This window comes from Paramormyrops kingsleyae, chromosome 1, assembly GCF_048594095.1.
Source record: "Paramormyrops kingsleyae isolate MSU_618 chromosome 1, PKINGS_0.4, whole genome shotgun sequence".
In the NCBI taxonomy this organism is placed as follows: Eukaryota; Metazoa; Chordata; class Actinopteri; order Osteoglossiformes; family Mormyridae; genus Paramormyrops; species Paramormyrops kingsleyae.
Genome location: NC_132797.1, coordinates 75,720,517 through 75,747,748, shown reverse-complemented (window position 1 = coordinate 75,747,748; position 27,232 = coordinate 75,720,517). Strand labels below are relative to the sequence as shown.

Genomic DNA, 27,232 nt, shown 5'->3' with positions numbered 1-27,232 from the left:
TATTGACAAGGCAGAGGAGTCTTCCGTGGCAGTCTTTGACACCAGGGAGCACTGTGTGAACAGATTTTACTTAGTGTGATTTCTGGCCATAAGTTTACATGCAGGTATACAAAGTCTTTCAGCCTTCAGCTATGAAGAAAGCACACCTCAAAGGGTTAAACAATAGCTTTTGGGGCAGAGGAAAAGTATTGCACTTTAAATGTTCAAGCTCCAGCCACTTTAAAACCTGGAACCGGACCCCGTTCCAATGCGCCCGTAGACCCCGTTCACACTGTCCTTTACACAAACGTTAGTACTAAAAAAGGGGAGGAACTGGAAATTGCACTACTGTTCTGTTACAGAAATATTCCACGCTGGTACAAAACAAAATGTTCAAGTACTCTGTAGCAAAAGTTTAAAAAGAACAAGTCACTATGGCTCATCTTCATTCTCCTGGCCGGAACCTTCTGAACGATCGCCCTCAGCTCGGTCTGAGGAAGAGAGAAGAGAAGGCAGCTCTGACAAAGGACAGTGGACACTGAAGGAACAAGACTTGGTTTTAACAACGGCAACCCAAGCAAACTTTATAGCAAAATGCACCTGGTTAATACAATGCCAGCCTATTCCTCTAAACGGATGCTAGCTAAGTTGCTTAGTACAGATGAAGCACAAACACAGATGGACAGAGCCTGTACATTGCTAGACAAAATTATTTATTTTCTTAAGCAGGTTTTACATGTATTCATTCGCAATGCTTGATTTTAGTGTCCGCATCAGGGATGCAACACGCTAAAGCAGCTGTCCCTGGGTGTCACCATGCTGGCTGTTGGCTCTGTCAACATGCTCACCAGTCCTGATGTGGTTGAGTGAAGCTAGCATCCTCAGCATGAAGGAGGCAGGGACTGTGATGGTGTTCCTGGTCTCCTCCAGCATCAGCTCATTGCGTGCTATCACCTGTGAGGAGATCCAGGTGTTGACTCAAGTGACATAACATTTTGCATTCAGACTCACTACCATCAAGGGAAGGTTGGCTTGATGCATTCATACGATGTGCTACTACCAGAGAACAGGCTTTAGAGTGGTTTGGTTCATGAGCAGCAGGACAGGTACCACGTCAGATACCTCCTACTTGGGGGATGCAAAGCAGGGAGCAACCAGAAGAATGAAGTTCTTATAATTGTACATGGACACAAAACAGGCAAAACGTGTTCAGAAGGCAGGAAGGCCACGAAGTCTGCTTACCTCGTCGGCAAGAACCCTGTTGAAGGACGGCAGCTCTTCCAGGGGGGACCAGATCTTGATATCATAGTCTATTCCAGAAGAAGCCAGGACTGGAAAAGAGTGGAAGTAACATGAATGAGGAACCACTGACCACAAAGTTTTACTGCCATGTACCAACGTTGTGTGAAACCAAAGTAACGCATTGCATTGTGGGATAATCACTGGGGTCGTAGGGGTGGGGTTGCAGGCAGTTGACCACATGGTTGTCGGCCTCCAGCAGCATCAGGTGCTCCGCTGTACGCCGGTCCCAGATGAAGATGTGGCCGCAGTCAGACCCACTCATCACAAAGCTGTTTCCCCAAAAGCAGGACTCTTTGATCTGCAGAGAAGCGAGTGCTTCTGTTAGGCCGACGCACGCCAGGCAACCCTCCAACACGCCTGAAGGAAAGCCTGCTAAGCAACGCCTGCAAGTCCAAGTGCTCCGTGCTGTGCAAGACCACTGGAGAGACGGTCTGAAGTATTGGGCAAACTACTCATGATGATGCGTCTTGAGGAGTTACACAGTCCTCAGCTGCAGTACACACCATTGTCCTGGAGTTGCGGTGGCCCTTGTATACCATCTTGACTGTGGGCCTGCGGATGTTCTGCGTCTCGCTCTCCTCCATCTCCCGCCTCTCCTTCCTCCTACGGAACAGCTCCTGAATGCGGGCTGCCGCCGAGCGCCTGGGGTGGGGCAGGGGGGGAGACAGAAGTCAGGACTGGAAGGCAGCTGCACCTCCATCACACAAAACCTATTTGCTTCCGATCTTTCATGATGAAGGTAATCTGATCACCCAAGGAGCTAAAACTCCATTTCCAAAAATAAATCTCATGCTCACTAACCACAAAATGCCACTGATCGATTGTGAAACGACCCCCAAGAGATATACTTGGCATACAAGCCAGCATCCACACCGAGATGGTAAGTGCTAATGTTCTGAAGTGAGAAGTCGATAATGCTTGAAAGTCCCAAACAGAAGCCTTTTTCTGCCTGGAGAAATTGAAATTCTATTTTTTTTTTCCTGTGAAACAGTCTGTAAACATCAGGCTAACGATCATATCTCCAGTAATTTGGCCAATAGCACAGTCCAGATTTCTCCAATAGGTTTCACTGAAGGGTTAGGGTACACATACTCATTTAGCTCAGATACATGAAGTACTCTATCTTTGTTCTCAAATACCAGAAAGGGGGGATTTGATATTACTTAATGCATTAATCAATAAACTACCATCTGATTACTCATCTCTTGTAATTTCAAGCCAATCAGATAACTGCATGCACCCAGTCACTCACTGACGAGCTTTTCTGAAAGCTGGCTGAAAACTCTGCTCAGCAAAGGATATTTATTAGGCATATTATAATCTGGTATGGGCAAGGTATTACTATTTAGTGTGAAATTAGAAGATGAATATTTAAAACTATATAGTGCAACTATGAACTTGACACAGAAATAGTTACAGCTCAAGTAAAACAGACAGTAAATATACTTTTCTTCACTGTGGTTTTACGTCACATTGCATATGCTGTATTTTTTGTGCATTTCCATTTTTAAACAGCAGTTATACATTGCTGTGCACATTTTAAATGTTACATTCATGCGAGGTGAGCCTCATGGGTTAGGGTGCTATTAACACCACAGAACACAAGTCAGACTTTAGGGTGAGGTAACCTCTTACAAACAGGTTCCATATCATTAACAAATACAATGTAGCCATTTATCATGCAAACAATGCGAGTTGTATCTGAAAAAATAGCACACTAAATCCATACACCGTATTTATGAAAAACTGCTGTGCTCATCCATTCCTTGGGCCCATAGCTTCTGGGATGGGCTCCGGACCCCCCGTGACCCAGAAGGATAAGCGGGTTGGAAAATGGATGGATGGATGCTGTGTTCCTCATTGCTGAGGACTCGAATGGCTCGACCAAGCCAAGGGGACGCCCACGACCATTTCCGGATGGTGATACTGGACAGTGTGACGGCCTGGGGGGGGGGGGGTTTTCACCAGCCGGGATCCGGAGGGGGTCTTGTTGTGTGGTAGGTGTGGCGATGCACTGAACCTGTGCATGTTCCCCAACCTGACCTGACCTGCTCCAGTCAAGCTCTGTCTGACCCTTTCTGTTCATTTACATAGAATATCTATGCAAACATTTTCTGAACTTCAAACATTCATCAACTGAAAGTGAAAACTGTATGCAGTAATGTTTACAGCCGCCATATTAGACAGGCACACTGCATGCCCCCAAAAATATGCCTGTCATGCCTGGAAGAGAGAAATCGGAGGATGTTGGGGGAGAATTTTTATTCTGTGTGAAGCCAGACCAGTGGGTGCAGGACCTTCTACTCTGGCAAAAGACTAACGGAATACAAATGAGATTGCAATTGTTTAGGAAAAAACTAGCGAGCTACTGTTAGGAAGATGATTAAATGATTTTAAAATGAGTTTCTCAATTGTTTTGGCACTCAAATGGCAATTAGCCTTTGCACAACAATGTGTAATCCCCACACCATGAAGTCACTTCTACACAGAACATTCCTCATTAAACTTTCGCAATGTGTGAAACAAACTTTTGGAAGGATTCAGGAATACTTTCCACAGTACATGATTTTGGTTGATTTTGTCTAGATTTAGAAACTCCATCAGATCTTTACATGTGCATGTGAGTGTTTCCTCTTAGCAGTGAACTTACTGCAAGCCCAACAGAAACTAGGGCCTTTGACAAGAATAATGGTGCTTTTCCACTGGCATTCGGGAATCGAGCCGCACCGCAAAGAGAACCTAGTTACAGCACGGTTCCAGCTTGCTTCATTTTTGCACTGCAGAAGAGTCGGATCGGTAAAGGCGTTGCTAGATCTGGAGAGTGAGAGTGATGTAAAACCGAAGAGAGTCTTATTTAATTTACTGTTCATATGGTGTATATCATGATTTACTGTGTGCTAATTTCCACTAGCACATCTGTGAGAATTGCCATGTTATGTTAGCATCAAGTGCTAGCAGAATTAGCGTTCACTTGAGCAAATTTGCAATGCAAATCAGTTCCTTTCAGCTGTTCTATAGTACTTTAAGCAGGAGGCTGGAAATTTTCAAGGTCCGAGTTATTGGGAATGCATCAATACATGCGATGTGTGATACTACTAATGAAGAATATTCAGAAAATGCCCTCTTTTCCTTCAGATATTCCATGCATAGATGCAGATCACCAGCGTGTCTGTGCTCTGCGACCAATCAGATGGTGGTGATGCATCCAGCTTGATTAGGTCATGCTTTCAGTCCTGCTATTAAACAGGACCACGTCAGCTAGGTTATGGTCTGCGTATGGCTAAGATACATTACAATGGAAAAGAGTTCGGTTCTTCGTGGCAGTGGAAAACCACCCAAAGAATCAGTTTGCTTCAGAAAAATGATCAGTCAGTGAGTGAGAACGAAAAAAATGATTATCATTGTATTAGAATTGTAGGGACCAGAAGCATTACCTGCACTGGCATTCTGACAATATATCTAAGCATTTTGACTCATGGCTGAAACAACGATGTACATACTTTTTGTGGCAGTGACTATGTCATTGATGGAATCATTTACTTCTGAGATATGAGTTAGTTTTGGGTGCAGACAGGGACATACTTACGGCCTTTCGCAGTTTAATCATACTGTTGTGCTATATGCATAAACTGATTTGAGAAATGCTCAGTCACGAGAATGTTATGTTTCATGAAATGTGCCAAAGCAATTGAGAAAGTTTCAGTGCTCTGTCTCCATTTACATCTCTTAAAATTACCTTCAAATATTTCCAATAAGGCTCATGATTTTTAAATTAAGTACTTTGCAATGAGCTTAAAGGGTATGAAATGGACCCACTAAGTAGAGTCAGACAATTCACATTTAAAGATTAATATATTATAAATTAAAGGTACATTTACATTAGGTTATGCATCTTTAAATAATAGATTGTTTCATTATAGCATCACTTCATCTGCTAGGACCAGCGTTTTATATTCTTAAAATGCCGTATCTGACAGAACTGGGCAGGGCAACCCCGACAAACTAATATTTTACCAAATCTAACCACATTAGCTGATGATATTCAGGAGGAAAACAAAAAAAAAAGAAAATTCAAAACGTCAAGCTTCACATTCAGAATTTAGCAAAGATCCATTCCAAACACATGCCAGGTCACAAACACAGCAAGCATTGCATTATGGGAATCTCATCTGGGGGTCGCAAATCCAAGAGTATGGATGCTGCTGCCCATTCCCAGTTTCCCCCACCACTTATGACAAGGGCACACAGGCATAACTGAAATATTCAATGCAATTAATTCACAACCCCCCCCCCCCCCCAACCTAGTGGTGCATGGGGCTGTGCAAACCGGCTCCGTACGCAGCCACGTACTTCAGTGCTCCACAGAGGTGCGGTTAGTACCCGACACGCGCAAGCTGCCGGGTCGAGCTCCTCAGCACACAGTCTATAAACCGTGACTTTAGAGGGTCAGACAGAATCAGCCAGAACCTCCACATTCAAACCTCATCGAGGTGTTAAAACAGGTGCAAGTTATAATGGACGGGAAGTGAGAGAGCGGCCTTTTACCTTATCATCCTATCACCTACGGCCGATCCTCTGAAATTAAATCTACGGGGAGGAACACAGTTCACTTATGACAAGACTAGACATTCTTTAGAAACATCTGGGACAGCTAGAGGGGAGGGGGGGGGGCACAGCAAGAGACAGAATAGAGTATTTTGGAACAAAGGCACCAGTTTGCCATCTGAGTAAAAATGTAATTTACTGGGAGCTGGTTGAAAATGACAGATCAGCTTTAGGGAGATACGGTGGGGGGGGGGGGGGGGGTTGGCAGGGTTACAGGGCAAGCAGCATGAAGGCAGGCTGCACTCAGAGGAACTAAACTGTGGATCAACATGCCCTGGTTACAGGCTTACAGATGCTATTAAATGCCTTCGCCTGGGACCCCCGTGATCCGGGACAGCCAAAGCCAGACATTAATCCTCCCAAAGCAGGAGAGGGGGCCACAAAAAAAACTGCAAAGCCACACTTAGCACCACGTCATCTCATTTCCTGGACGTGGGAGACGAAGCTGCCTCACTAGAGGGCGCTCTCTTAAAATGTGCCCGTTACAACCCCAACAGAGCTCTATGGTGTGTTACAACCCCAACAGAGCTCTATGGTGTGTTACACCCCAACAGAGCTCTATGGTGTGTTACACCCCCAACAGAGCTCTATGGTGTGTTACACCCCCAACAGAGCTCTATGGTGTGTTACACCCCCAACAGAGCTCTATGGTGTGTTACACCCCCAACAGAGCTCTATGGTGTGTTACACCCCCAACAGAGCTCTATGGTGTGTTACACCCCCAACAGAGCTCTATGGTGTGCTGCTCCTCTTACCTGGGGCTCTGTCCTGAGCGGAACCGCGAGTGTATGAGGATTGGGTCATCATCACTGTCGTCGGAGTCCTGGCGGGCCTGAGAGCCCTGCGACGCAGAGCTTCTCCTTCCCCCCGGCTCACCCCTCCAGAAGGACTCCCTGGGGGCCTCGGGGGTCTGTGGGTCCAAGAAGCCCTCTGTGGGTGGCTTGTCAGGGCCAGACTGCCCCAAGGGGCACTCTACACCAGTGGAGGCCTTTTCCGGACCACTCTCAGTGCTCTGTGCTTCTGCTGGGGTCTCGGGCTCCATTCCACTCGTCCCGGGTACCTCTGATACAGGCGGATCAGCTGTGAGACATGACAGAGTACGGTCTGCCTCAGATGCATCCATACATAATCGCTGCAAGATCCAGAGACATCACACAACTAACATCTCAGTGCGGAGTCAGCAAAGGCCAACATGTTTTTTGGGGGGGAAATCTACGCTCAGGGTCACATGTCCTGTCTCACAGCCCCCCCCGCAGGTCTCACCAGGCTCCCGGGTGGAGTCCCCAGGGGTTGACGGCTCCATGCTCGGAGGGCTCCGGCTGTCTACTTCGCCCCCCTTGTGGCTGCTGCTGTTACTGCCCCCCCTGGAGCTACAGCCCCGACCACTCCTGGGCAGTGAGCAGGAAAAGGAGGTGGTCACTCCCAGAAGCAACAAAGCCACACCCAGGGGGAAGGAGGAGGCGGCCACACCCAGGGGGAAGGAGGAGGCGGCCACACCCAGGGGGAAGGAGGAGGCGGCCACACCCAGGGGGAAGGAGGAGGCGGCCACACCCAGGGGGAAGGAGGAGGCGGCCACACCCAGGGGGAAGGAGGAGGCGGCCACACCCAGGGGGAAGGAGGAGGCGGCCACACCCAGGGGGAAGGAGGAGGCGGCCACACCCAGGGGGAGGAGGAGGCCACACCCAGGGGGAGGAGGCCACACCCAGGGGGAGGAGGCCACACCCAGGGGAAGGAGGCCACACCCAGGGGAAGGAGGAGGAGGCCACACCCAGGGGGAGGAGGCCACACCCAGGGGAAGGAGGAGGAGGCCACACCCAGGGGGAGGAGGGCCACACCCAGGGGGAGGAGGCCACACCCAGGGGGAAGGAGGAGGAGGCCACACCCAGGGGGAGGAGGAGGCCACACCCAGGGGAAGGAGGAGGCCACACCCAGAAGCACAGAAGCCACAACCAGGCTCCAGTGTCACACTTGCACAGACAGACAGAGACAGACCATGGAGTTGTGGCAACGTTCAGTATTTAGATACTTGTGTCTAGATTCCGTTCCAGCAGACAGATCATACGGGGAAATAGATGCAAGTCAGACTGGGATAATCAGACTGATTGATAATCAGGTGTGGGAATCTCACTGGGAGCTGCGTGTGAGACTGGAGTGGTCATGCTGCTGGGAATACAGCCGCCTGAAGTTTATGCACATTTACTCAAGCAAAAGACAGAAGGCTGTCACAGGTTGGGGGTCTGGGACAATCCGTACTCAGTCCAAAATAATACTCAATAAATAAGGAGTTTGTCCAGTGTTTCCAGTCCAGTCCCTGGGGACCTCCCAGCACACCAGTACCAGGTGTTTTCATTGTTTGGTTCAGGTGTGTGTGTGTGTGTGGGGGGGGTAAGTGTGGTAAGTGTGGCCTAGTCAGTAAGTACCAGGTCACTGGCATTACCTGAAGCTTGCCCCCCCCCCCCCCCCAACTGTGCACTCACCACTCATCTGTGAAGTCCAGCTTGATGGTGCTGGTGGTCGTTCCCTCAGTGCTGTAGTGCAGACTCAGGACGGGCTCTGCTGCTCCGGATCGCACACCAGCCGAACTAGAACTGGAACCACTGCCGGTTCCGGGTTCTGTGCCTCCTTAGATGAGCACAGAGAGGGACGGCGCAGAGCTTAAAAAGGCTGCGGTACACGCACACGGAACACACGTCCCCTCGACAAGTCGGAGGGAACCTGAAGTATACAGATTACAACCCCCAGTCCTGACAGATGCACACACAGCATTTTGTGAACTTAAGAGCTAAAGGCTGCACTGTGTGCGAGACGCTCAGCGTTACACCAGGACCTGCCCCCCGCACACTCCCCATCTAAGCAGTAATGGCTTCTCCAGGGGGGCACTCAAAATGGCATCGCACACGTCCTAGCGTGGCTGTGACACCCATGCAGAGGGGACACGCAGGCGCGAGCCATGCATGGAGGCAACATGCTGAGGACACTGCGCTGGAGACACTGCCTGCCAGAGCCCAACACCGACAGGGAGACGTGTTCAGGCACTACCCAACGTAAAGGCTCCTGCCAGGTGAATCCTGTGTCACCGAGACCGACGCCAGTGACCAGCTACTGCAAGGGACACAGAGCCCTGACTTTGTATGTCCCCAGTCTAACACACAGATTCCCACAGTCTTTGTCAGGACAAATGACACAAATGAGAAAAGGGTGAGAGTTCTGAGGAAGAAAGAGATGGACAACTAAGAAAGCACAATGAAAGCTTTGGGGGGGGGGGGCGGTCACTGGCAGTGGAACCACAGCTGCATCTTGATGGTAACAGACTAGAGGTGCAGTAGAAGACAGCCCACACATGGGGCAGCACGAGTCCCCTGAGCACTGAGCACCAGTCCGAGTACAGGGCACTGGAACACACGGCTGGGCTGCCGATCGCCATGGAGAAAATGTTTCTCCACAGATGGAAAGAATGTCACTGTCGAGACGGGCCCCGAGACTGGAAGGACTTGGGAGAGGGGGGGGGGCTGTCTCTCACCACAGGCAAAAAAGTGCAGCTGACGGGAGCCGTATTAAGCGGACGAACACCGCATGCTGAAACTGGGGGCAGAATAACACAAAGCGGTTCAGAAAGGGGAGGGGCCAAGTCGACATGGGGGTCAGGTGGAGGGGCAGAGAGAGAAGACGACACGCAGATGAATGAGGGGGGGGGGGGGAGAGGGAGGGGAGGGAGACGCACCCTGCTGCTCGTCCAAGGTCATCGATCCGAGCTGTTTGTTTACCATGGACGAGGGAGAATCTGGAACACAAAATCAAACTTTGACCAAAACATCCAAGGAATAGCATGTGTGCAGAACATCAAACAGACGGAGGGGAAGAACCTCTTTGGAAGGGACCGGACCGCCTAGAACAGGGGTGTCAAACTCCAGTCCTGGGGGGCCGAAGCCCAGCACAGTTTTTGGTGCACCCTCCTTTAACACACCTGATTCACCTCCTTGTGCTAATTACCACACAGCTCTTGAGCGGAATCATTTGTGGTGGAACAGGGAAAGAACTAAGCTACACTGGGCTCCGACCCCCCAGGAATGGAGCTTGACACCCCCTGGTCTAGAACCATCTACATGATGCTAAGCGTCTGTCAGGAAGGTGAACTGGGGATCCAGTCACCGGCACGGGCGATTACCGGGACTGGTGAACCATCCAAAAAGCCAGCACCATTAAACCCTCTCGCAAACGCCTGGAGCCACATTCCAGTGTGGAAAACAGGACACTGACCAAAGACCGATTCTCCAGTTTCTGGGCCGATTCTCCCTAAAACTGCAGTGCCCTTTAACGCACCTAATTACAACCAAAAATAAAAGCAGCACCTCCAGGCTCTCTTCAGATTAAGAAGTACCTCAGTGCTATGAACTGCACGTCATGAGTCGAGTTTTAAAACGGGCATCTTCATAGACGGCGGCACAATGGAGAGGCTTAAGAAGGACCCCGCAGTATGACCGGGGACAGTGGCACTCTTGGTCTGAGTGGCAGTGCTGGAGTCCCACAACAGATGGCGCCATTACTGTACATTCAAGAGCTTTCTGGCAAGGATCTCTCAGTCTTATGAGACATCAAAGAGCATTAAGGAGCGCTGTTTCAGCATTAAGTGGCATAAGCCATGGACATATTTTTGGATGCATGTTCAGGGGTAGGGGGGCACCTTTTTGTGCTGGGGGGAAGGGGATCCAAAAGCAGCAAAAGTAGGGAACAGAAAGAGCTAAGGAGAGGAGACTGTGTAAACCAGCGCAGTGTTGAGTTAAAAGCCTGCCACTGCAGTCACAGCCGTTGGTGCGAGTGAGGGGGGGGGGGCAGTCACACCACAGAAGCAGTGCTCTAGCACACCATGGGTGATCTGGAGGGGGGTTATACAAAAATCAAGTGTAGCCAAGCATTAGAGCAGAATTCCCCAATTCCGGTCCTGGGGGGGCCAGTCTGTGACGCAGTTTGCACACCTTATTCAGCTCAGCAGCAATTCGGCAGGTTTAGTAGGTTTGTCTGCAAACTGAGCCACGGACTGGGCCCCCCAGGACCGGAAACGGGGGACCCTGCATTAGAGGATGCGTCTGGTTTGAAAAATAGCACAAAATGTTGATGGTTGGAGACCTGCTGTGGGGGGCACTGAGGCCCCCGAGGCCCCCGAGGCCCTGCGGGCAGGGCTGGGGCCCTCAGCGGGTGGGTGGGTGGTCGTGCGCTCCTGCGCTCTCGGGGGCCCCGGCATCAGAAGCAGCCGCTGCAAGCGTCTGCAAACTACACTTACCGGCACGCCGTGACGGGCAGGCTCTGACAGGGCAAAGAAAGGGAAAGAAATACAGAGGAATGAATGGTGGGGGGGCGTGGGGGGGTGGGGGGGGCGGCGCAGAAGGAAGGAAACAGGCAATGGTAGAGCGAAAGAGGGGGGAGAGAAACATGAGGCTGGGGTGAATGGGCCCTGAGTGACTATGGGGGGGAGGGCAGAGCCCGGGGGGGCGGGCAGGCCCCGGGGGGGGGGGCGGGCAGAGCCCGGGGGGGGCGGGAGAGCAGGTCCAGGCTCACATTGGGCCTCCGGTCTCAGCAGAGAGCACTCAGGCTGAGGCCCCCAGAGATAAACAAGACTGCCTGCCTGCAACAACTACAGTGATGAATCGACTCCATATAAATAGCACTAAATCAAAATGAGCAGCCATTTATACAGGAAGTATGAAGCAGTTCACTTTATAAGGTATAAAAAAGCACAATGTCAGTCATCCTGCCATATTATGTTTTAGTTGGGAACCATTACAGGCATCCCCCAATCTTACCAGACTGTAATGGCTGCGTCGTCTGCACAGAGTCTGTTGGGGGGGTAGAGTCCGATGTGGGGGCGGGGGCAGGGGTAGGGGCAGGGGCGGGACAGCGGGCGGCGGCCAGACTCTTCTGTTCCACATCAGGGGAAGACAGCAGTGAGGACGAAGGCGGGCTCTCCAGGGATGAGGAGGTAGAAGGGGGCGGGGCAGTGACTGTGGAGGAGGAGCTGGAGGACGAAGAGGCAGACTTGGGGAGAGGCTCGGCGGGGGTCTCCACCTCCATGGAGGCCTCGGGGGGAGCAGGGCCTTCCTGGGCGGTTTCTGGGGCAGATGCGGACCCTTCAGGCTGGGCTCTGGTGCCTGCGGCAAGCAGAACAAAATCGGCCCTTTTTCACTCATTGTCAGTATGAGCGACTCGAGAGTAACTCAAAATTCCCTCTCAAGACAGACAGCCGGTTAGCCTGCGGCTAACGGGGGAGCGGGTTACCCCTGGGCCGGGGCTGGGGCTGGGGCTGGGCCTGGGGCTGACTGCGCCCCCTGCTGCTCTGTGCTTCACTGGCCTCCTCGAACCACCGCGACAGCATGTCTGACATCCTCTGCATCAGAGACACGTTGGGGCTCTGTTCACCTGCATGTGGGGAAGAGACCAACGCTAAGCCCTCTATCCACACAAGGCCACTGAATCCCAAATCAGTCCTGCCTACCCGCCGCCGTGAGGTAGCTCTTCATGTGGGGATTGGCACTACACTGAGCAAGAGCGATGCTAGGAATATTAGCATTAGAGAGATAAAGATAGTACAGTAAAGGCTTACAATTTGTCTGTACTCCCTGGGATTAGAACCCAAAACCTTTGCATTGTTAGCATCACATGACGGATCTGCTAGGAGTGTGTTGTGGTTCTGCTGAGGTTGGCATGTCGCAAGTTCAGCTGCCTTGATAATGTGTGGCAGCTGTGTCTGTGCGGCCAGGCAGCTCCCTACCGTCTCGCTCCCGCTCGCTCTCGGGTCGAGCTCGGGGGCCCGTGTCGGACCAGTCGCCCCGCAGCCGGAGGCGTTTCACCGGGGGCTGACGCAGCTGGGAGGGCGATAAATAACCCGTCACTCTGTGACAAGGGCAGCAGCTGGTCAAAAATAGCCCTGCTGGGCACAATATGACCATCACTGACAGCCGCTACCATGTTAATACACCTTAGAACAGGGCAGCTTGTGGGAGAAATGCAGTGGAAAAACAAGATCTCAGCTCAGCGTGGGAGGCAATGTGTCTGGTCAGTCACCCAGTTATCCAGCTCCCCACTGGTCACTTCTCTGGCTTTACACTGTAATTGCCAGCCAGGATAAACCCCACCCACTGAGCCCCTCACAGCCTGGTTTCTCCGGTCTTGACAGAGCCATGTGGTTTCAGTTCTAGAGTTAAGCCATTCCCAAAAGTACCATGTGAGCAGAATCACAGCCGATAACATGGAGCAGGTGAACCTACAGCTGGCCTAAGGCCACCAGAGCTGGGCTATTCCTGTCAGTGCAGGAACAGTGCGTGCAGAACTCGGGGGATGGGGCTGGGGGGGGGTGCCCATATTTGGAAAGGCATTCCAGCTGAATCACTGCAGGTGCAGCTGAACACACGGTGTCTGGAGGGGGTGTCCCTAATCTTCATACTTAGTGCCCCCCCCCCCCAACCACCCCCACAAGCAGAAAGTGTTGATGGGTCGTCTTCGAAAGAAAAGGAAGTGGCCACTGAACAAACAACCAGGCAAACGTCAAAATCAGAGCCAAGCCAGAGGTAGGGGAGTGCCGGTGCATCTGCTGAAACGCACCAATCAAGCCAGCAGGTGGGCGGGGCTCCAGAAGCACATCACTACAGACAGAGCCTTGTGTCACTTCCTGTTCCCTCCTCTCTAGCCACTGCATTACCAAATACCCAAATTGTTTTGCATGCACCTCCAAATTCCTGCCATAATAGTGCTCTGCTTTCCTGTGATTTTCTGTAGTAGTGCACCGAGGGGAAGGGGGGGGGGGGGGGGGGGAAGAGGCATTGAAACTTGCCAGAGCTCATTGTCAGAAAACAAGAGATCAAGCTGCTAATCGTATTTAATAATGACTCATAAACATGTTGCACTCTGTTCTAAAATTTACCCCCAATCCTGTAAAACACATTATGGATAAAAATCTGGAGCCATTTATCATGACCCCCCCCCCCCCCCACCCCACCCAACACCCTCCATTGTTTTGGGGAAACGGTGCAGCTTGACCACATACAAAAGCACATGTGAAGTTCATCCTGCATCTCCCAGGCTTCTTTATTTAGCATAAAGGTCCCAGTTCCTGTCCTGCAGTGCGAATGCAACATGCCAGTAACCAGGGACTGAAAAAGTTCACGGTTCAGGCCACCCAGGAACTCGGAACCTGGGTCCTCCAGGTGCAGATGATTCAGGACAGCAAACAGAAACAGCAGCTCATGACTGTGACAATGTCTGAGGACATGCCTTCCAAAACGCATGACTTTCTAAAGTTGTGTGCAAATACAGCGGTGTTCTAAAACTAAAGCCTCAGGCTACGGGAGAATTAAACCCATTTCCTGTCAGGTTCTGAAATTCCAAAGTGCTTGACTGCACCTTTAGGGTTTTTCCGGAGTCACGCCATCTCACTGTAGACAATGGTAAAGGCACTTCCATGCGAGCTCAGATCATTCAGGGTTCCATCCACAAAAATGTGCAGCACTGCAGCAGAAGGAAGTTCAGAGAAAAGCCACAAGACGAAGGGACCGAGACTCGGCGATGGATCAGATGACAGACGCAGCTCACCTCCTCCCTTCTCTCCTCGGACGGCCCCTTCAGCTCTCGCGCCTGGTCGTCCTTCGGGTTGAACAGGTAGATGTAGTCTGAGGAGTAGCTGACCAGGATCTCCTCCCCGTCGCCGCTGTAGCACAGCGACGTCACACGGCAGGACTTGCTGGAGAGGTGCGCCGGCACGAAGCGCACGCACATCCCCGTGGTGCCACGGCCCATGTAGTTCCCTGGCGGAACCGGAATCCAAAGAACCAACCAGAATTTCACAGGAACACGCAAAACTCCACGGCAGATGAGGGCGGCGTCCTTGCGGAGGCTGCAGCACTTACCTGTGGCCCGGGTACCCAGCATCCTCCGGTCGTAGATGCGGACAGAGCTGTCGGAGCATCCCACGGCCAGGTAATACGGGACCAGTGGGCTGATGGAGATCGAGGTCGCGGCACGCCGGCAATTAATGAGGATGTCCTGCGTGGAGGAAATCGGACATGTGCGGCGACAACGTCAGAGGCGATTCTTCATCCGAGTCTTATGGACCTACATGGTTAACAGGTTCTAACAGACTGCTTCAGAGAGTGAACTGAAGCAGAAAACTCAGTGCACCACATCCCAGGCTTGAAATGGGAAAAGCACTATCAACATATCGAAACGGCGGAATCACATCTGGGCAGGAGGCCAGAAAACCCATACACCACTTTTCATTTGCACAGAGCAGCTCAGCTGGGACCCATTTTAACTGGAGAAGCCAGGTTTGTCAGGAAGGCGGGGCTTAACTGAAACGCGCAGATTCACATGACATTGAAAGATGTGCAAGCATGCGATCAGCCGGCACCTGGAGACGTCTCCTAACCACACCCCAAACTCCACCCTCATTTTACACGGCGAATCCACTGGTACCTTGTGGAAATGCCACCGTCAGAATCCCTTTAATTCGAGCATAATAATGTACAGTGAACGTTACCATTTTTCATGTTAGTAATGTACTACTCTGCTAATTTATCAATTACCATATGTAAATACAGGAAAACCACGCAAATGTGGGGATTGAGGATGGGTTACTATTAAGGATGGTTTTGGCCATATGGGGCGCATTCCCCAGAACAGCTTACTAGAACTGGTACAAAAAATGCTTTTTGCAGATGAAACTGATGGTGCAGATAATACAAGACTTCAAAAGAGCAAACAGGAAGGTTCTTGGAAGAAACTGCAAACGGCGGCAGCTCTTTCTAAGTACAGCACTGATGAAAATGTGCTTACAACCTTCAAGGAACTCGTGCAATGGAGCAGGCGACAAACGAGAATATCCGACTGCGGCATAACCCACACTGGGATACATTTCCCAGAAGCATAACTGCTAAGTGAATGGGTACAACTACGCAAGTCACTAACGGGAGCTTGTGGGAAAGGTAACCCTGCACGGCCATCTTGTGAAGCTGCTTAATAAAGTAATTCAGGACATTTCCTGGCACTCATATGCATCTGTGCTTTCATCTGTGGCTCATTGCTCGTGGCTCCGAACTGCAGCCACCAGAGGCGGGTCTCTAGGAAGCACTCAACCAATCACTGTGACCGCTGTATCGTGATGGGTGAGTGACAGCTCGCATTTCAAAGCTTATTTCATATTATGTGCGGCATCATTGAAATAAATGAATATATAAATAAGACCCAAAAATAATTAAGACGGAAAGAAAAAAAAAATCTTAAATTTATCGCCACATTTTACAATAAATTAATGTGTGCATCAATAAATATAATAATGTCTGAATAATCTCTCCATAATCTCCCACACTTACATCTTTGCAGTCCTCTTTTGTGCAGCTGGTCTTCATTCGGACGTCGAACCACCGCACGGTACCGTCCTCGCCACATGACAGGAAGGTGTAGGGGTCGTTCGGGACAGTCATGATCTACCGATAAAGAAACCAGCTTCCATGACTCACCCTACAGGCATCTACGGCTACCGCTGCTATAAAGAGCCCAGCTTAAGATGAATTAAACATGGCCAAAGCAAACACTCCATTACCATGAAGTGACATCTGCGCCTGGACCCTTCAGGTTGAGCGAAGCGCTCGCATACTTCATGGATACGGTAGATGGGATTACCTCGTAGGCCGTGCCATAGTGACAGGTGAACTGGCACTGTCTGTTGAGCTCGGCGCTCTTCTCTGTGTTGGTGTAAAAGATGACGCCGTCGCCGGAGCAGGACACGATCTGCTGGTCGTTGGTTTGCGGTATGAACTTCGCGCTGAAGATATTGGCACGGTGCCCTGAGTTAATGGTAGTCTTGACCTGATGAGGGAGCAGCTGTTTGAGGTCTCATAACCAGTGACTTTCCTCACCAAGGCTATTGCCAGATAAGTTTTTTTTTTTTTTTTTTTAACTATATATCAAAGCATCAGCAAATGACTGATATTTGGGTTTGGTCACAACCACCAGAATGCAACCAATGGCATTAAGTCCGTTTGGGGAACTTTCAAGTCATTTCTGCCTTTGCAAATCTTTTAAATCTTCCATTTACTTATTACTGCAGTGGTTAGAAGCCCCTCAAGGAAACAGTGTTGTCCCACAGCCGTTTCACTTGTTCTGCTCCATAATGTTTCGGTTGTATATAACGGTCAGAGGAGGTATAGCTTTAAGAGATGCACGTATCATCAGGGTAAGTGATGTTGGCAGAATATAATTAGCAGTGATGAAGGTGAGGACCACAGGGGAAAATCGGGTGGCTGTGAGCACAGGAACTTTCCAGAATGGAAGCATCACACTCGGAGAGCCCAGATGTGGGAAATGCAGTTTGAGAGAGAGACTGAGCTCATTCTACCTTCCTGTTGTATGGGTTAGTGATGACCAGGTTGGTGTCATCGGATCCTGAGAGGATGTACTCGCCGGTGTCATTCCAGCAGATCGTGTTCACCTGAGCAAGAAAGTAGAGCAAGAAAAATGAAAAACCGCACCACAGGCAGATGGGCAACAAGTACAGCAAGGCTGGTGCCGTATGTACAATAAAGCCTCGGCCGCAGATCCCAAACCAGCTCTGCAGTCAAAGCCTCCATCGAATGGTGACGCTTCATGCATGCAGAGGACGACGTAACGCACCCAAAATCCCAAGTCAGAAACCTTCTGTTCCGTTTCCCTAACAGCTCAAAGTACCTGACAAGCCAGCTGCTGGAGTTTCCGCATCTCATCTGGCTGATGTTCCACTCTGAGGGAAGGCCCAGGGATGTAGGAACCAAAGAGCCCCTTTGCCAAATCCTGTCATTTGCTCTTACAGCGCCTCTAAATTGCACCTCTTGTACAATCGATCTTTCATCCCGGGGGAGAGATGAGACGACATTGTTGTTCATCAGACTCCTGAGCTAATGAATACTGCATTTCACTAGTGATCAACGCTGAACGGACTGGAACAAGGAGCCAACCCTGAAAGTAACTGATATGTCATCCAGACCACGGCCTACCTGAGACAGTGACGCAGGAGGCCCCGGAGCTGCCAGCAGGGCTCAGGTGACTGGGCCACCCTGCTTAGAGGCAGCCAGTGTGAGATGTTCCCCATCAAACTGGCAGCTCTGGCTTCGCAGGACTTATACATGTTGAGGTGAACACCTCTGCAGGTCACCTTCTAAAGAGCATGGGTCTTGTGTTCAGAAAGATCATAGGTCAGGCTGACTCATCTTTTTCAAAGCAAGATGGGAAGATCTGCCAAAGGGAGCTTTACTGGACAGTGAAGAACAGACTGACTCAGTGGATCTTAAGGCTGGGACAAGACATTCCAGCCCAGAGGTCCAAGTACACTGCGAGCAGTGTCACATGCACCCTAGATGGTAGGCAGACACCCAAGGCAAGCTGATGCCATTCTCAGTTCACTTTCAGAAGCTGTCTGTCCAATCATAAAGCCAGTATATAATTTGAAAGAGGTGAGGGGGACAATCAATGATGTCATATCTCCATCAATGATGTCATATCTCCATCAATGATGTCATATCTCCATCAATGATGTCATATCTCCTTGTGTGCCAAAAATAACTAGCTTGTAAAGCATCAGGTGACAAAAATAGAGGCAGTACACTGTGTAGTGACCAGCTAAACCCCCTGATCACACAGGATAGGAGATAGGCTGCTCTGACAACTCAGAACATCTTTCCAGGAACAGAGAGAGTTCTGAGAGCAGTCGGGACCTGGGAAGACTGGGTCTGTGTCACTGACAGATGGAAGGACGACAACAACCATACAGGAGGACTAGGCGAGCTCTTAAAAACAATATTTTAATTTTAAAATACTGGGAGAAACATTAATTTAGGCTTCTCAAAGCGTGCAAATGTGATAGGTCATGAGCTGAGCTGGGGGGTGGGGGGGGACAACACAACGTTGAACTTCCAAACTTAGAAGAACAGAGAACACAGTATCACTGCAACGGGTAATGGGCAATAATAGCCATAATCTCTCTGAATTAGGCTAGCTGGCTGCTGAAACTGAAAGCAAAATCATAAATCCTTCTGCCGTCTTGCTTGGTGTGTAGCCTACGTTACCTTTCACGACAGACGATAATCGCTCGTTACTCACCGTCAGATACTGACACTGGGATACTTCTCTGATATCCGATTATATCGTCATACCACCCAGCCTTAATACACGTACCAGTCACTGAGCCCCTGCACTGCGAGGAACCTTCACTGACATGACCGTTCACTCAGCTAGCCGGCATAAGACACGCTGCCTAAATCTTCAAAATCTTTTTTTTTTTTTGTGATTATATTTTTATTGTCATTTCATCAATTTGTCAGAAGGCATATACAGGACAGAAAATCTTTAAAATCTTAAGTACCAAAAGCAGAATGAATCATAGTATAATCAGTAGAAATAAAGCCTGGAGCATAGATGACAGGCAGATTAGCGGGTTAAGGAACAGAAAGCTGAATGAGGAGATATGTGCAAAGACAGATCACCCATAAGGCTTCAAGCCATTGGAACAGCGAGAAATGCAGGACAGAGGAGTTTATTTAGCAAAATAAGCCTGCAATCTTAGCACCTTCCATGGTGAGGTGATTGATAAAGGTGGACAGGAGCTGACAGCAGCATGGCCCGGCCCCCGGGTACTCACGCCCGGCCCCCGGGTACTCACGCCCGGCCCCCGGGTACTCACGCCCGGCCCCCGGGTACTCACACAGCCATCGTGCACAGTCAGCGTGGCCTCCAGTTTGAGCCTCTGGACAAACTCCCTTCTTCCTGAAACAGAAGGCAGACAGGTTTCCAGCATTGAGCTGATCTTTGTACATATTCACATGCAGACAGAGAGAACCATAATTTAAAACGCTAATCATGCACAACAGCAACAGATCAGTCAGCTGACAGGCAATGATCTTCGGGGAGCTGCTGCAGGGGCCAGAACATGGATGCTAATACCTGGGCCTGCACATGGATGCCAATACCTGGGCCTGCACATGGATGCCAATACCTGGGCCTGCACATGGATGCCAATACCTGGGCCTGCACATGGATGCCAATACCTGGGCCTGCACATGGATGCCAATACCTGGGCCTGCACATGGATGCCAATACCTGGGCCTGCACATGGATGCCAATAACTGGGCCTGCACATGGATGCTAATACCTGGGCCTGCACATGGATGCTAATACCTGGGCCTGCACATGGATGCCAATACCTGGGCCTGCACATGGATGCCAATACCTGGGCCTGCACATGGATGCCAATAACTGGGCCTGCACATGGATGCCAATACCTGGGCCTGCACATGGATGCCAATAACTGGGCCTGCACATGGATGCTAATAACTGGGCCTGCACATGGATGCTAATACCTGGGCCTGCACATGGATGCCAATACCTGGGCCTGCACATGGATGCCAATACCTGGGCCTGCACATGGATGCTAATACCTGGGCCTGCACATGGATGCTAATACCTGAGCCAGAACATGGATGCTAATACCTGGGCCAGAACATGGATGCCAATAACTGGGCCAGCACATGGATGCCAATAACTGGGCCAGCACATGGATGCTAATACCTGGGCCAGCACATGGATGCTAATAACTGGGCCAGAACATGGATGCTAATAACTGGGCCAGCACATGGATGCTAATAACTGGGCCAGCACATGGATGCTAATAACTGGGCCAGAACATGGATGCTAATAACTGGGCCTGCACATGGATGCTAATAACTGGGCCTGCACATGGATGCTAATACCTGGGCCTGCACATGGATGCCAATAACTGGGCCAGAAGAGGGATTTTCCCCCACTTCACTGAACCGCTTGGAACGCAAGATTTAACAGGACAGGTTCCCCCACCACCTGCATCGACCTCGCAGGCATTTCCTGAATATCGTCAGTTTGACAGTGCTCTCACCCCACCTGCATCAAGAGTAACCAGCTTTAGCAACTCATTGCACAATAGTCATCCATTTACCACACAAGTTGCTATGGGTCTCCTCTCCATGCAGGAGGGCACAGAAATCGTGTCACAGCTAGTTCAGTCCATATAACAGACCCTTCAAAACTGAACAGCTTCTTGAGGCTAGCTGAAATTTTCTATTACAAAACAGGCTTAAACATGAAAAGCTCACTTTAGATGCAACTTGCCTGCCACATGACATCACCAGGGGTTCCAGAAGAGAGTTCCTGCCCACCCCACACCCCCACCCCCTGCCACCCAAAAGGTGTATTTTTAACCTGTGCTTCAGTTTACAGACCCTCACCACCATTCCGTTGTCTATATTTAGGTTGTTTGGTGGTCCGTCTCACTTCTAAGCGTGCACGAGCCTACCACCAATGCATCATGAGAGCCTATGATGACCTCATCAGAGGATCATAAAACTGGTCTTTATAGTTTCTGGAACTGTGGCCCAGTTTCAAGATGCAACTACCATCGATTCAACTCACAGACGTCCCACAGTGGTCGCCGGGCCAAAGAGGACAGACTGATAGACGCATGTAGCCCTGGGGAACCCATGGGGTCATTTATGACCCTTCCTTTTATTTCTGCCTTACACTCAACCCACTCATCAAAGTTAAGAATTTTTTTTTACTTTACAGTTCATTGTACCATATACGACCCAGTAACAGTGACATCCAGTGGTTACTGACTGATTTAACCAGATTTTTCCCCACATTAAATATGCCCCCACCGCATTTTGAGGTTCTTGCTGCACATGCTGCAAAGATTCACCTGTCTAGCTGTGAATAGGTAAGTGGCAGAAATTTTGCATCATCAGTTATAATGTGTAGATCTTATTGAACATGTACAACTAGGTTTTGGATGTTTTGAAACTTTTCTGGCAACTGTGATGATGATGTTCCATGTGCTCAACATCAGCCTCAGACAAAAACAGAGGGAATACAGGTGGAGCACCAGACCTTACAACCCACCACAAGTAAACTTTCTGTGTGCAGTGCACCTTTTTGCAGGTCTGTTCACTTGACCTGGTTCTTGATGGGTTGGCATGTTTGAAGCCTGTGTTTTATTGCCAGCACACGGTGAATGATGAAAAGAAAAACTCAAATGCATTTTGAAAATGAGAATGTTGCAAAGATTTGGTTTTTTCTTCTTTTCTGTCCTTATTTCATAGGTGACATTAACAAGTTGGAACAGCATGAACAGTCCAGTGGGCCGTATATGGCACATTCATAACATGGACTGGGAAAGGGTTATTTTTACAAAACACCTGTTTTTGAGTTCACTGGGTCTGTATGATCATTTTAGCCAATGGACATATTTTTCCTATAATGATAAGGTGGTCTGGGTTCCCCAGGGTTAAAATAGAAAAAACACATTTGGTAAACAAACCCATGTGACGCCACCATTACATCATGAAGCCACAGAATGGGGACTCCTTCACTGCCACTAAGCATTACCCAATTAGCTTTGCGGAAACACTGATTCAAAAACACCCCAACACCCCCTGCCAACCTTCACAAAGAACAAAGGACCAAATGAAAACTCCCAACCCTGTGGAACAACTTCGGGATAAGAGGTATGGGGGTATGTTCCAAAAATACCCCTCCACCCCAGCATGGAGAAAGACTTTAAAAATAGACCAGGCGTGATACACAACAGGCTGGATGACGCAGACCAACTCGGAGCTTCTGGGCCTGAAGTGGGGTGGGGTAGAGCACCAAGCCCCCCATCCCCCCCACCACAGCACAGCAGCCAAAGAAAGTCTGGGGTCTGTACGCTGCCATCACATCCAGGCTAATCCTCCAGATAAGATAGATAAGGGAGATTTTTTAATTATATGTGACAGAAAGCTGAGGGAGGCGGTTCACTGTTGGGGGTAGTGGTCATGGATTAGTCACTCCCACCAGGAAGAGGTAGGAGCAGCCTATAGGACAGCCTTTGACAGCCATTGCCTGAGTACCGTCTTTGGGAAAGGCAGCATTTCCAGAGTCCAAAAAGCGGCGTCTCTCCATGCTAATCAGCTATGCGTCAGTGTTTGCCGATGCAAATAGGAGGATGGTGCAGAACCAAAATTACAGCTCACAGTCCACAAATTAATAGCAGCAGGTTAACAGCTTTTTCTTTTTAATCATGTTTAATAAAATCCAAAGACAAAACAGAGTTCTACAACACAGACTGAAAGTGACTCAAAACAATAGCTGCAAGCAGCAGTTCTGAAATCTCTGCACCAGCAGGCAAGCTTCAGTCTCAGTGAGCACAGGTAGGTCCGTTTCATGCAAGAAAAAGCTTCAGGCCCCGTCATACAAGAGCAACACTGGGGGGTCAGCGAGAAGAGGACGACTCCAGCCAACCAGAAGGATCTGTGTGGCATATCACAAGATGGGCATCTCCAAAGGGCACCATCTCACCTGCATGATGAACACCAAGCGACGACCGAAACGAAGCCTCGTCCCCTGGGCCAGTGGAGCACTTACGGTTCCAGGGTAGCGTTTCCACTGCAAGGCTCTGATCAGTCGTAATAAAGAGCCTAGAAGCATCTTGCTGTGGCTCAGAGCTGCTTTTTTGCAGAAGTTGGCATTTCATCAGCAAGCTTTTAAACGTCCTTTCAAAGGCCAGAAATGACCTGAAGTAACTGGAGGCACGTGTGAATTTCACAGTCATGATCAAGACTGAAACAAACAGATGCGGTAAACCAGAGGAACACAACGGTGCTCTTGGGGGAACAGACGCACTGTTCGCGTTGGACTTCATTACAGTAGGGACCTGGTTTCCTAGCCGGGCCACACAGCAGGCCAGGGCAGCATCAACAAAATCGTCCCCGGCTGATAAGAGCGGCGGGCCAAGCAGAACCAGACCCCGGAAGAATGGCCGGCACAGCCCCCCCCCGCCCCCCAAGGTGTCTTACTCAACCGGTATGACATCCTGCAATATCCTACACAACTGATACAAGCAGGGAGCCTGATCACACCCACTCGCCTGTGGCAAGTAATTTAGACAAAGGGCAAGTACAAAAAAAAAAACCCTTGAATGCCGGACTATATTCTTTACTGAGCTAGCCTGGGTGGCTAGCAGCAAAACCTCTTAAGCTCCACCCATGGATACAAGTCTCTGGCCAATCAAATCAGACATTTAAAAAAAACCCAAAGTGGGACATCAGCTCTCTGCACAGCTGCTATCCATCTTAAGAGGACCCCAACAGCTAGGATTCATTTCCGACAGTCAGGTCAGCAAACTTACTGAGCTGGGGTAGAGCACTGCAGTGCATTAATGAGACCAATGTTAAGGAACGTCAAGCATAAACTGGTAAAGCATCCATGTAACTGTATATGCTGTGCATTTATGGCATTAATGGAGAAGTTGGAAGACTACAGCTGCACAAAGCAGGTCTGGGATTGTGTCCACATGCAGTCCTCAGTCACAAGGCTATGGGCATAGAAGGGTGTCTTAAACTGCCGCCTAAAATCCGCAGGCACTGGCACAGCACCTGATTGGCTGCAAATCTCACAGACTGGGTTTCAGGAAGGTGAGGTATTGGTCATTTTCATAAAAGGCTTGCATTCAAAATTACTGAACAGATGGTCATCCCCCCTCCCCTCTGTAATGCTGTCATGATTTGACCCAAGAATCTGGAGACAAATGCATCTTCAAGCACAGATTGCTGGGGTCTGGCTACAAACTTTCAGGTGTTTAGCGAAAAGCATACTGGCCTTGAATAAGGATGGAGTATGTCACACTGTGCTAGACAGAGCAACGCAAAGCCACTTCAGCAGACCAGCCAGGCTCATTCTGAATAATTCACCTGTTACCTTGCAGGGCTAATGCAAATTACATATATTACTAAGGCAGCGATACTAGAAACATAGGTGGGTGTACAAGAAGGGACAGCAAGGGAAGACGCAGCAGGTGTCCGATGGGATCTGCTAGGGTGTTGTCAATCTGCATGAACTACTCAACAGCCAAATCTGAACTCGCAAAGCTAAAGACTGCCTGCCAAAACAAGCCACACAACAACTTAAGATGGGAGGACAGCACAAAAATGTCTGTACACCAAAGCCAGAAAACACAAATGAAGCACGGCGGAGTCGACTGAATGCAGTTTGGACCAAGGTCATGCCGGCACTGACACAAACACCCATGGGCTCTGCGTTTCTGTACAAGGCCCAGCATCTCCGCAGCCAAAGCAGACAGATACTCAGCCCAACACCCGGGCCTTAGGCACACACAAGCCCTTCTGCTACACTGCCGTCTGGAGCAGAATCCAAAAACAATAACTCAATCCACACGCTCTTCAGACCGACACCTGACCACTCTCCAGCCTCTGCTGCCCTTGAAGCAGTAAGTCCACCGCCATGAACTGGGGGGGCATTATTGTAGGTGAACCTACCACCCCAATGGGCAAACTTAACAGCCAACAGACAATGTATGTCCCCATAGCTAAAAACAAAAACAGGTCAACAATGGTACCCCAGCCCTGGTCATTATTACTCTGAACTGACAGAGACAACCGAACACAAATGCCTTCATCAGCTACGAACTTGCCATTCTTCATCAAAACGAGTCACCGAGAAACTGGTTTATAATACTCCTTTTCCGGCTACTACAATCCCATACCGGGGTCTGATTTATCTGACCCACTGAATTAAAAAAAAATCTATGGGCTGAGTGTGATTGCAGTTTACTTTATGTACTGCCAAAAACAGCAACAGATTTATTCGACAAAAAGAGCATTACAGATATTAATAGCCAAGGCAGTGCGGAGACGACACAAGTGACCTTAACAGGGCAAACGGGCAGGTCACAGTCTCAGTGAGCACAGGTAGGTCCGTTTCATGCAAGAAAATGCAACACCTCCAAAGCCGCAACAAGAGCGGAGGATTCGCAATATGAAATGCGATATGCATTCACTTGGGTGACTACAGGCCAACACGAAACTAAATTTATAAACATTTAGACATTATGAAAAAAGAAGCTTGAGTACAAAAAACTATGGGACTGAGCAGAAAATAGTTTTCACAGAAACCACAAACATTTCTAAAGGTATGATATGCAAGTTTTTTTGTTGTTAAGTACTTAAAACCTAAACATCAATCGACGGGAGCGAAAGCTCAGCACGGCAAAGGGCGCACGGCGGCCTTATTTCACTCTATGCTTAATTTAGCGTAAAAAAGGACAACGCCTTCTGTCTGATCACATTTTCCTCTTTGACGAGTGATAAAAACAAACTAAACCGTGAACTTGTAGTCGCAGTTTTAAAAGGCAGCCTCCCGGCCAAATGCCAGGAGAGCCTGTAAACAAACGCACATCTGAACGGGACTGCGGACTGCGACGTAAGCTTACACGCTTTTAATTACCGACCGCTACTCATGTACAATACGCGTATCAAATATTAAACTTCAACAGTTGTAGGCATTATTTAATTGAATGCCGTTAACACTAATAGATGTTATTTTGAGTCAACAACAAACAACCAAATTTAGGGAAAGAAGATAGAAAAAAACAACCCCGTGCGGCCTGCGTGTGTTACTTGACTGTCGTGTATATTCAGAAGCTTTCTTTAGGACAATAACAGGCAACTCGTGAAGCAGATAAGGGGAAAGAGGGAGACGAGGCGGCGAGAAAAGCGCCCGGCTGCGCCGAGGACGAGCTTTAACCATCAACGCAGCGGGAAGATGATTAACCAACTAATTATCCAACTAATTAACTAACTCTCCGCAAAATAGAAAGTTTCCTAATGTGTATTAGGGTCGGCTTGATGTCTCGGGGTACAAAGTCTTGAACGGGGCAAATGTATATAAACTAGCAGCCCGTTATGATGCTGTGACGGACAGAAATCAAGCACATTCCGATAAACAACAGAAAAATGAGAAAACTGTACGCGGCTAAATAAAACACCCACAAAGACACTGAAGACGTCGACGGCTTGGAAATGAAACCGATCACTCCGTGGCTAAGAGGCAGCCCGCACGGAAACAGAAATACAAGCATCTCTTCTTCTGACAGCTGCAGCCTGCGAGCCCCTGTCCCCGAAGACGGTGCCCCTTGGCCCTGCCTTCGCATTATCTTACCCAGGTAGTTAATCCTGATCGAATTCGGGTCGTGAAACCCGATGGAGCGCTTCCTCACATCCCAAATTAGATTACCGGAGCCGGACATGATGCTCAAACAGCCCGACTTTTAAAAATAACATTGAAAGGACTTTGATTCCGCCGTTGTCAGGCTTGCCTTCCCTTCAGGTTGTTGTCGCACCGGGAACGGAACTAAATCATCGCGTCCCGACCCCCGCCGCCAGGCTACACGGGAAGCACAGCGGTGCCCCTCGGTAGCTCTTCGGATATTTACTTCGCTTCTCTCTCCAGCCCTGCAGGATCTCTCGTC

At 49.5% G+C, this 27,232-nt stretch overlaps 1 protein-coding gene across 5 annotated transcripts; it reads right to left on the bottom strand.

Annotated features, from left to right (window-relative positions):
- Positions 1–49: 49 nt before the first annotated feature.
- dcaf6 (ddb1 and cul4 associated factor 6) lies at positions 50–27,232 on the bottom strand. Of its 5 annotated transcripts, XM_072699527.1 has the most exons (21): positions 26,923–27,232; positions 19,604–19,665; positions 17,267–17,359; positions 16,552–16,737; positions 16,242–16,355; positions 14,781–14,916; positions 14,467–14,678; positions 12,650–12,743; positions 12,157–12,297; positions 11,685–12,029; positions 11,011–11,187; positions 9,608–9,667; positions 8,364–8,508; positions 7,150–7,274; positions 6,642–6,966; positions 5,827–5,868; positions 1,785–1,923; positions 1,423–1,579; positions 1,222–1,310; positions 828–933; positions 50–470 (listed from the first exon to the last, which is right to left on the bottom strand). In XM_072699527.1, the coding sequence occupies exons 1-21, from the start codon at positions 27,008–27,010 to the stop codon at positions 412–414; spliced, it is 2,895 nt and encodes a 964-aa protein (XP_072555628.1). In that variant the 5' UTR covers positions 27,011–27,232; the 3' UTR covers positions 50–411. The 5 variants fall into 5 exon arrangements, with proteins under 5 accessions (XP_072555628.1, XP_072555632.1, XP_072555636.1 ...); XM_072699531.1 differs by lacking the exon at positions 5,827–5,868; XM_072699535.1 differs by lacking the exon at positions 9,608–9,667.

Excerpts from the sequence above, each read along its gene's own strand:
- dcaf6 (XM_072699527.1), bottom strand. The coding sequence starts at position 27,010 with ATGTCCGGCTCCGGTAATCTAATTTGGGATGTGAGGAAGCGCTCCATC. Across the intron at positions 12,298-12,649 it reads GAGCGAGCGGGAGCGAGACG|GTGAACAGAGCCCCAACGTG; the intron begins GTAGGGAGCTGC and ends CCCCACATGCAG. Across the intron at positions 1,311-1,422 it reads ACCCCACCCCTACGACCCCA|TCCTGGCTTCTTCTGGAATA; the intron begins GTGATTATCCCA and ends ACTCTTTTCCAG.